This window comes from Phascolarctos cinereus, unplaced genomic scaffold (genome assembly GCF_003287225.1).
Source record: "Phascolarctos cinereus isolate Bilbo 61053 unplaced genomic scaffold, phaCin_HiC Scaffold_3;HRSCAF=262, whole genome shotgun sequence".
Taxonomy (NCBI): Eukaryota; Metazoa; Chordata; class Mammalia; order Diprotodontia; family Phascolarctidae; genus Phascolarctos; species Phascolarctos cinereus.
In genome coordinates this window covers 175,770,402-175,780,254 of record NW_027555736.1, presented here as the reverse complement: position 1 = coordinate 175,780,254, position 9,853 = coordinate 175,770,402, and the positions used below count along the sequence as shown (strand labels likewise).

The following is a 9,853-nucleotide window of genomic DNA, read 5'->3' as shown; positions in this document are numbered from 1 at the left end:
TCCATCTGGAATTAAGAAAGAACCATTCTGGTTGCATCTTGGATAACCTTTGGAAGGCCCAGCCTAGCCATCCTCAGATATTTGGAATACTCAAATGATCAACCCAACCGCCAAACCTCCAAACACTTATGCCATTGATATGGTTGAGCTTCGTGTTTTTTTTTTTTTAATAGATATAGATATAGATTTATATTTATATATAAAATAGTTTTTTACAAAAAAACCAAAACCAACTTAAAAAAACAAAACAAAACCAGGAGTCACATGAACAGAGATGGAGGCATGGGCTAGTCCCCCGGTGCTGCCCTGAGTCTGAGGGGCTGGGATCGAGCTAGGAATAAAGGGGTGTAGAGGGGGCCAGGATTCTCAGTCGTTTTTCGGCTTGGAGGTGTTCACAGTCCCATTGGACGTTGGGGTAGGGATACCGTGAGATGTGGCCTCTAGGGCTTTGGGGTTGGCCCGAAGGGTATATGGGGGGCGTAGGTAGGTGCTGAAGAGTTTTCCATAGAGTGGGTCGTGCAGGGAGAAATTCTGGAACTGGCCTAGTGAAATAAGGTAGGAAGTAAAGAAAGGAGATGGGGTAAGGAAAAGAGAGGTGATGAGAAAGAGGACTCTTTCATAGTACCAGGAGGAATAGATCCTAGGCTTCCCACAAAGTTGTCCCCCAGCCTGACCTCTTCCTTTCCAGAGCTCATGTATCCTCAATCCCAGCTTTCTCCCCATAGTTTCAGCTCTCCTGAAATATAGATTTCTATTCTCCCCAGGCCCCCAGCACTTTCCCTGACTTTCTTGCCGCAACCCCACCTCCCTTTCTAGACCTCAGATGTTGATTCTCAGTCTCTGTTCTTCCCCATTACCCTAGTGTTTATCTGTATTTCTTTTCTCCAATCCCTCCTCACTCCTTCCCACAGTGCCTTTGAGGACAGGCTTTGAAGCAGGTGACTCACAGAGGGAGAGGCCTTGGGTAGATGTGGACTGGCACAGCTCGGCATGCAGAGTGGCAGTCGAAGGTCGGGGTGAGCCCAGCAGCAGATGCAGGATGGTGCCAAAGCCATCTCTGTACAACAAACGGCCTGGTCCCTCTGGTTCTTCTTCAGCAAAGAGCTTTTCAGGGGAAAACAAAAAACAAAAACCAAACCAACAAACAAAAAAAACCAAGAAAAGATGGAGAACAGTTAGTCTGGGATCATCTCTTTCCTCGGTCTTCCCAAGTCATCAGGCAGATGACCTGTCCCCACACACACTTCCCTCCCAACATGAATGGCCCTTCCCCAAGACTATTCCAGGCTGATCACAGTGGAACCTCAGAGCACTTTATAGCCATCACCCCAGGCCCTACCCTGTCCCAATTCTTTTCTAGGTCTCCTCATGAAAGGATTTGCTGTGGTCTAACTGAAGTGGCAGTGGGTCAGGAACCTAGGTCCTAGAAACTCTCCAAAACATTAGGATAAAGCATTTTGGTGGGGAGATCATGTTCTACAGCAATTTTTTCCCCACCCTTTTTAATACCTCAAAGGCTAGACGAGTCAATTCTTCAAGGCTCCTGCCCCCATCTAGGGCTGCCAGTGCAAGAGCCACATCTCGGAAATCCACTGAACCACTGGAATCCTGGAAAATGGTAGTTATCATGGCATTGTGGTTAATAATGTAAGGATGAGGTCCTTTGTTTATCCTTTCCTCTCGCCAGATACCATCTCCCAGTTCTACATTAGCTGCCTAGGGACTGATTCTTCCTGGCAGTATTATTTCCCTTTGGGATGCTGAAGGGTGAGCTTCCTTAAAATACCATGGGCATCTTCAAGTTGTCTCCTGAGTCACATGATAAAATGATTTCTTACTCCAGGATGGAGGGAGTGCCCAAGACTAGGGAATCTCCTTTAGGGAATTCCTAAGGAATGCAGGAAAGCTCCAAGATTATTGACATTCTTACTACACATGTCAACATCATTTATTCATTGCCCTCAAGCTGGATGAACTGGTTTTGCACTCTCCTGGTCTTGGCTGATGTGGGAAAACTGGTCAGACATAGGAAGAGAGCCACTGGCATCACTTATTACAAAAAAGGGGAGTATGCTTGCTCTGTGCGCGCGTGTGAGTGTGTGTGTGTGTGTGTCCAGAACATCTAGTTCTTTATTTCTGATCCTCTAGGGGATTGTTAGAAACATTGGTCCCCTGACTTTGAGAATCATTAGATCTGGTTTTTCTCTGTTGCTCTGGGGACTTTTGAGAACCATGTTATCTGTTTTGGATGAGAGAGAACTCTGGCATTCAATAAACATTAGACATCTTCCAGGAACACCAGAATTCTTGCAGTGGGCAAAGCCACTAGAAATATTTGGAATACCAGGAATTCCCTGAGAAAGCCTGGGAATATTTGGGAAACTCCCAGGTTTTTTAGATGATCCTGCATGACATAAACCGGAGTTTATGAGTGGGACCGGATGTTACTTGGAAGGATGTGTGTCTGGGCTACCACTTCTGCCCTCTCTCCCTTGAGCACTATGGGATTTAGCTGAGGAGGGGGCCACTCACAGACAAGGAAAGGAGGCAAAATGTATAAGATTCATGGGATGAAAGTAAGTTATGGTACCAGAACTGACCAGCCACAAGCACTCAGCCTTCTACTCTGCTTAATTACTTCATCTCATCCCCTTCATACAGAGAGGAACTTGGCTCCATATGAGACCAGATGCTCCTTTAGCTTTAACAGTATCCAGATACTGCTGTCAACTAATCTATGACACTGCATTGTTATTTCTCCCAGTATTTCCTTATCTTGCTTAGTTTAACAAATATTTGCTTTCTACCATGGCTGGACAAGATGATGACGGACAGCAAACATAGCAACTACAGTACCTAGTATGGTTCTCCCGAACTGGCTATCTGATGTGGCCTTCAACAAATGCCTGATAAGCAAAGCATTGTGCTAGGCACTAGGAGAGATACCATGTTTAGAGTCACTGCCAACACAGAGCTTACAGTCTAGTAGGGGGATATGGCACACATACAAATAATTATAATGAAAATAATGCCTGACAAATGCATAAGATAGATGTGAACAAAATATTTGATGAGGTCTTTGAGAAGCCTTATGGCTTTCAATGTTTTCCACAGATAGTTTCTAGTATGTCCACTGAAAGGCGTTCCCCAAATCTTAAAACTTCTCACTTTAGGGCTTGGCGAATGAGACCCCTGGTGACAAAACTCTCCATCCCAGCTCCCTTCTCACCTGCTGGAAGTAGTCGAAGGCGCCAGCCACAGTGTGAGGGTCAGAGAGCTGCAGCTGTTTGGCAAACTCTTCTTTGCTGACCATGCGACTCCGGCCTGGCTCTGCTCCGGCATCCACACAACCAGGGGACAAACTACAATGGAAGTATTTCGGGCTGAGAAGTTGGACCAGTTCCCTTCTCACCATGCTTCTCAGAACTTATGCCTGTCCCTGGAGTCTCCCCAGTGTGGGATCGCCTGGGTGTGTTCCCAGATTGTACTCTTAACTAATAGTCCCTAGAGGTCTCCCACCTTTCATACTTGGGTGGTTTATTTTCTCTCCTTTTTTCCCTTTCCTTGGGATTCCACCCTTCATTCAATCCATATTCTTTGTGTTTCTTGTTCTTTCTGTATTTCCCTCTGATCCTCTTCTCGCAGGCCCCATCTTCCCAATTTCTGCCCTGTATTCCAAGTCACTCACCCAGCCTTTCGAATCACTTTTCCCAGCTCCCACAGCTGGGGTTCCAATGCCACCTTGAGCTGGCCAACCACAGTCACGGGCAGGTTCCCCACAAATTCACATTCTGTGGCAGGAATTCCCAAGGCCCTATAAGGTAAAGAGGAACATAGAGAAAAAGTGTCTTCAGAGATCCTGTATTTGGGAAAGCACCAAATTTACCTGCTGGAGGAAGCAAATCATAACCCCTGAATTTTCATTACCTAAGAACTCACATGCTTGTTTTCTAAGAACTTATTGACTGACCCTCCTCCCTACTGTAGAACTTTGGCTCACTACGCTGCTACCCCGCTACCCCACTCCACTCTGCTAGTTCTCATTTGTTGCTTCTTCACAGGGGCTCTATGCCATTGGCCTTAGAAACTATGGAGGAAGCTGGGTGTATGCAAAAAGGACACTCACTGTGCCATGACCCTCTGGACATTGTTGGCATAGAGAGTGGGGTTGCTGCTCTCTTCAGGGCTTGGCTGATACACTGGGAGGAACTGAAATGCAAACATATGCCCTAGTAAGGGAGGTACCTGGGGGCACCTACTCATCCCCCATTCCCTTTCCCTAGGGCCTTCTATTTCTTACCTCCACATCCACGAGGCTACAAGGCTGGGAGGCTGTAAGCCAGAGAACTTTGAGCCTGGGGGAGAAGAGAATTTTGATGCCTACCAGGCCGAGGATCCTATCTCAACTCTTCATGAAGGGACCTTAACAATCATGGGGGAAGTCACACGCCATTTGGCTCTATTCAAGAAGGGAGTGTGCCCTTTAAATGAGTCCTCAAAGTAGACTTTTAGCTGAACACAGTTGTGTGGAGAGGCATTTATTTGAGAAGCACTAAAAGGGTAGGTGAGAGGAATGGAGAGGAAATGCACAGCCATCATATCCTGGTTATACCTAATATCAGTTAGGTCTAACCACAGTATAAGGGCTAAAGAAATGGTGAGCCCTAGGGAGTTGTATCAGAGGAAAAGAACCCCAAGAGTGAGAAGGTTAGGTATGGAGGAAGCCCTGGGGGTTTCATTGTTAAGATGAGATTACTTGGGAGGTAATCACTGAGAACAGAATAAGCATAAATAGGCTTCAACTAGAATAGGGAAGCAGGATGCACTTTTAGACTATGCTAGCTATGAAACCCTGGAAAAGGTGGTAAGGCAGTTAAGGTATTGCCTTTCTTGGAGTTCTCCCTAGCTTTGGAGAAAGCCATTGGAGCGGTGTTATTTTGTCTAAATGGTTAGCAGGATGAGTTGGACTAGATGACCTCTGGAGGGCTTGGCCAGCCTGGTGGTAGGTAGGCTGAGAATCCTGTGATGAATCCTCAGCCCTTCCCTTTTCCACACCCCACCCTCAGCTCCCACCACCTCTTCCCCCACCACATGCCCAAGGGCACCACCAGGACTCACACTCCAGGGCCTCTCCATGCCCAGCTTGTAGTGTCCTAAGGGAGAAGCAGAGATTAGGAATGAGAGGAAAGACTTGCTTATTCTTTCCAGAAATTGCCCCTCCTCCAGACTCTGCCAGCTCTGCCCCTTCTACCCAGCTTATGCACAAGTTCTCCCATGATGTGGGTGATGATATTAGGGCAGATTCAAGCTCTTTTCATCTTCACACCTTCTTGGATTCAGACTCACCAGGCTGTTGGGGTATCGGATGAGGACAGGTTGCACAGGCACCCCTGCGATGAAAGCTCCTAAACCCCATGCCCAACACCCAAAATAAAGGTTAGTGTGTGGGGGGGAAGAAGGGATGGAGGGTCAGGGCAACCCCCAACAAAGTCTCCTGTTCTAGGTCACTTCTAACAACCTGAGAATTTGACTTTTTTTTTTACTATTTCCTAAAGGTCATCATGGGTTCTCTGGACCACTTGACTCCCTCCCCTGGAATTCCAAGTTTCCCCCCTGCCCCCAAACTCTTCCTCAACTCTTATGCTTACTTTTTCTCTAGTTCTACTTCTACCTCCACCCCACCTCCACGCCCTGTTCACCTGGTTTGAATTTGAGCAAGGCTTTCTTGTTGGAGCAGGTGCCCTCAGGAAAAAACAGCACCTAAAGAGTACAATAGGAAAGCAGAATGGGAATGGAGGTGGGAAGGAGGGAAGAGATGGCTGTGTGTTCTGAAAAGGCATCTCCAAGGGACGCAAGGGATGGCTAGGTAGCTTCCTGTGACTCCCTTGGAGATTTTTTTTCCCCCCTGCACTTCTCAGGGTTACCTCCTAGCATTCTATGAGAGGCTTTAGTAGAAGTGGGTCCTGGCTCCTATTTCATGTAGAGGCCCACCACTCCTAAGGTTCATGCATAACCATCTCCTGCCTTTTTTCCAGGAAGAGGGGGTAGAGTGAGGACAGAGCAGCACCAAAAGTATTGGTGATACTCTAGCTCCTGATGTTGGCATGGAGAAACTGGCAAGCAGCATATTGGGAAGTGGCTTCTTTGTAGATATACCAGGAGAGAGACTCAGAAGGGGTCACAGAACCTGGACCTACCTGAGGCCACTTGCCTTTTGAAGTTGCCCGCCTTCGAACCTCTTCTACCACCTTTCTTCGAGAAGCAGGGTCATGCCGGGACACTAGGATGGCTTGGTTGAAACGAAGAAGTGCTGGAGGGGAAGATGGAGAAGTAAAAAACAGTGGAGTTAATTATGTTATAGAATCATGGAATTTTAGGGATGGAAAACATCTAAGAGACCATCTGGCTCAACCCTCTCACTTAGATAGGGAAAATGAAACAGGGGAAGAGATATTAAGTAACATGCCCAGAGGGTAGGAGACTAGTAAATAGGAGAACCAGAACTAGTACCCAGTTTTCTAGCTCCAGGCCCACACCTGGAGGTGCTCTTATGCATTGTTCCCCATACCTTAAGGGTCTTCTAATCTGTGCTTGGAAGGCGACCAAATTACTTATCCCACAATTGTGTGCAACACCCTCATTTTACAGATGAGGAAACTGAGGAAGGCGGAAGTGAAGTGACTTGCCTAGGGTCGCACAGCTATTTAGTATCTGAAGTGAGATTTGGATCCAGGTCTTCCTGACTCCAAGTCCAGTGCTCTACCCATTATACCACACTACCTGTCTTTATTACTATTTTGGGTTAAGGATTTCCCCTTGTGTTCTCTCATCCTCCTGTTACTCATTCTTCTGAGACTCTGAATCCTCACTCAGCTACTTAGTATCAGTGTTACTTAAGGCAAGTCACTTTTCCTCCCCGGGCTTCAGTTTCCTCACATATAAAACAACAGGGTTGGACTAGGTATTTTTAAGATACTTCTAACTCCTATTATTCTGATAAAGAGAGGTGAAGCAATAATTTATAAATGTTGCTAATTTGCATGTCACTGTCAACACAGACCCAAGTGGCCCTTTCTCCCTTGTGAATGCAGGCCAGTTTTCCTTAGAGTCTTCCCAATCTTTGGTTCTTTCCATCCAGCTCTCTCTCTTCCCCCTGCCCCCCAATTCTCCTTCAAACCTAGTGTGCTCTTACCTCCAATGACTGGTACAGACAGGTTCTCAGCTCGGGATACAACCTTGGGTAGGTCACAAGGCAACAGAACAATGGGGTCAAAGAAGGTCGAATGGGGAGCAGCAACCAGGACAGGTGCTTCTAGGCATGAGGCACGATGACCTCGAACCCGGATTCGCAGGAAGCCCAGAAGGAAAAAGAGTAGCCGACTCAGGCCTAGTACTCCACTGTGACAGATTGTCCTGTACAAGGTAAGTCTGGGTATGAGTAGGGTAAATCTACTCACCTTCACCCACCCCTAGGTCCCTGACACCTGGACAAGAATCACTGTATTATCCCTCCAAGGTTTCTCTCTCTCCCTTTCTCCCCCTAGGAATCCTGGCTAAAAACAGTCAAGGTTCTAGGCTAGGAGATCTCATCCTGATGTTAAAACTTCTGGGAAAAGAATAGTCTGACAATCTTGTCATGTGACCCAATACACTTACAGCGTCTCATTTTAGAGATGGTGTCCCAGGTAGTAGGAGTGGATCAGAAAAACATCCCACCCACAGGGTTTTAAACCCACCAATGGATTCTAGAGCTCTACCCACATTCTCTACCCACTATGTTTTCTTCCTCTCAAAGAAGAAAGGGGTGGGTAGCAAAGAAGAATAAAGGGCTATGGAATAGCCATTGCTATTTGTCCCTGGCTTTCTCACTTACTTCCTCCATCCTGTGATTGGCTCCTGCAGCTGCTCCTCCGTGAGACCAGCCACTTGAAGCCAGGCAAAGGGCCAAAGGAGAAAGAGGACAAGGAAGGCCAGCAGCACTCGGATGGGGGCCAGCAGTGCCCCCAGCAGGCAGAACTGGGGACAGTGGGAAGGGGGTAGGGCTATCAGAACTTGGAACACCTTCTTACACAGCCTACTCATTTTCTTAGGGATGGAAGCAGGGCCAGAGAGGTTCCCCCTTTCTCCTGACAGAGTAAAGGGTGGCACAGTTAATATGGTTAGAGATAGGATATACTGGGGAGGAGAGGGGAATCTGGGAAAATTAAGGAGATAGGTCAAACTAGGAGAAGGGAGAGAAAATTCCAATTCTATTTAAGACTATAGTTCTATGGCCAAAAAAGATAATGGATGTAAAAACATTTAAATATTTAAAGTGTCATGCAAATTTAAGATTATTATCTGGATTAATGAATCAAACGGGGAAGACAGTGGGTTGAAAGAAGGATAGAAGGGGGAGAGAGTATTTACAAGGAATAAGGGCAGTGAAGACCCTGATGAGAACAGGAACATAAAAGACTAAGTAGGATCAGAGCTCCACTTTTCCTGCCTTTCAGCCCCTCACCCCAACCCATATGTAGCTCAACTATCCACAGAGCTCCATGAGCACTCTCTTCTCTCTTATCTGGGATGGAGGATGAATTTGGGGGACATATTGGCATAGCATTCACCTCTTTACTGTTTCCCAAGTTGTTTAACAGTAATACCCTGGGATGGGGGAGGGGAGGGGATTGGGGCTCAGATTAGGGAGGTAGTGTTAGAGTTGCCAGGAGCCTGGGTTACTCTGGTGGTAACCCTGGGGAGGTAGCAGGTAAACAAATCCCTGCCTCTAGAGCCTAACCCTGGGAGCAGAAATTACAGTCAAGTCTATTTGCCCCTTTCCTAGTTCTCAACCTTCTGACCTGTCTGGGGTTGCCCTCCTTTTCCTGCAGCCATCCTCCCCCCACCCCCAAGGTGCTGCAGTGCAGGGGGTTGGGGGGAGGTGGGAAGGGCATAGGGACACAGGCAGGGGCAACCCAATAGTCTTCTTCTCTAAGTCAATTTCTGAGGTGGAACATTCAACATCCCCACCCAAGTTCCTTTTAACCTCTATACTCCATCCTCAGAGTCCTCAGTAGCTTTAGGATGCTATCTTCATCTCTCTCAGTGTCCTCCATCTGTTTCTAGTCTCTCTGGATCTTTTTGGTTCTTCATCATCACTTTCCTAATCCTTCCAGTCCTCCATTTATTTTATCTGTCTGCTCTGGTATCTTTTATCCCCTAGACGTTCGATCCCCGTGGTACCATCCCCCCAACCATTCTCCCATATTCCCTACCTCCAAAGCTCGTCTTTCCCAGTTGCCCACTTCCATCTTCCCCAGGGCCCAAATATCCCACATGTTCCCATCCCCATTAGTTCTTCCTGCTTTCCTAATCCAATCTCCTCTATGCTTCCCCAGTCCACACCTCACCTTGACCCTCTGAAGGCGGGAGAGGTGCAGCTCGTGCACGAAGGGATTAGGTGGTGGTGGGGGCCCGGGGGTAGGGTCAACAGGAACCCAGTCCCCCGGGCTGCCCTGGCTCATGATTTCAGGAGGCTGGGGGCCTCGGCCCCAGCCCGGGCCCCAGCTCTGCAGAGCGTCTGCCTGTGGTGGCGGCTGTTGCTGCTGCTGCTGCTGCGGTGGTGGTGGTGGCGGCAGCGACTCTGGCCCCAGGCCGAGCCTGATGCTGGGTGGAGAGAAGAAGGGAGGGGGAGAGGGAGCGCGGAACGAGCCCGGCGTTGTCAGGGCTCTGGGAAGGGGCGGAGCTTCCCGCTTTGGGGAGTCAGAGCTCCCCCACAGCCTCCGCCTGCATCCTCCCTAGCCGCCATACCCCCCACTGCCCGTCTCCCGCCCCAATTCCCAGGGCCATTGTTCTGCAGAAGCCGGATGCTTTT

The 9,853-nt window shown here is 48.0% G+C and overlaps 1 protein-coding gene across 1 annotated transcript; it reads right to left on the bottom strand.

The window, feature by feature from the left end:
• Positions 1-138: 138 nt before the first annotated feature.
• On the bottom strand, positions 139-9,761 carry LPCAT4 (lysophosphatidylcholine acyltransferase 4). Its single transcript, XM_020997815.2, has 14 exons — positions 9,390-9,761; positions 7,874-8,016; positions 7,193-7,413; positions 6,198-6,310; positions 5,700-5,760; positions 5,347-5,405; positions 5,119-5,153; positions 4,301-4,355; positions 4,127-4,209; positions 3,689-3,814; positions 3,230-3,362; positions 1,510-1,608; positions 948-1,104; positions 139-542 (listed from the first exon to the last, which is right to left on the bottom strand). Exons 1-14 carry the CDS (start codon positions 9,501-9,503, stop codon positions 367-369), a joined length of 1,575 nt encoding a protein of 524 aa, XP_020853474.1. The 5' UTR covers positions 9,504-9,761; the 3' UTR covers positions 139-366.
• Between the last annotated feature and the right edge of the window lie 92 nt (positions 9,762-9,853).

What these genes read in the sequence shown, in the direction of transcription:
- LPCAT4 (XM_020997815.2), bottom strand. Translation starts at nt 9,503, where the DNA reads ATGAGCCAGGGCAGCCCGGGGGACTGGGTTCCTGTTGACCCTACCCCC. An exon ending in GCATGGAGAGGCCCTGGAGT is followed by an intron (nt 4,356 to 5,118) that starts GTGAGTCCTGGT and finishes CTTCTCCCCCAG; the next exon opens with GCTCAAAGTTCTCTGGCTTA. An exon ending in AAAGTGATTCGAAAGGCTGG is followed by an intron (nt 3,363 to 3,688) that starts GTGAGTGACTTG and finishes CTTCCATTGTAG; the next exon opens with TTTGTCCCCTGGTTGTGTGG.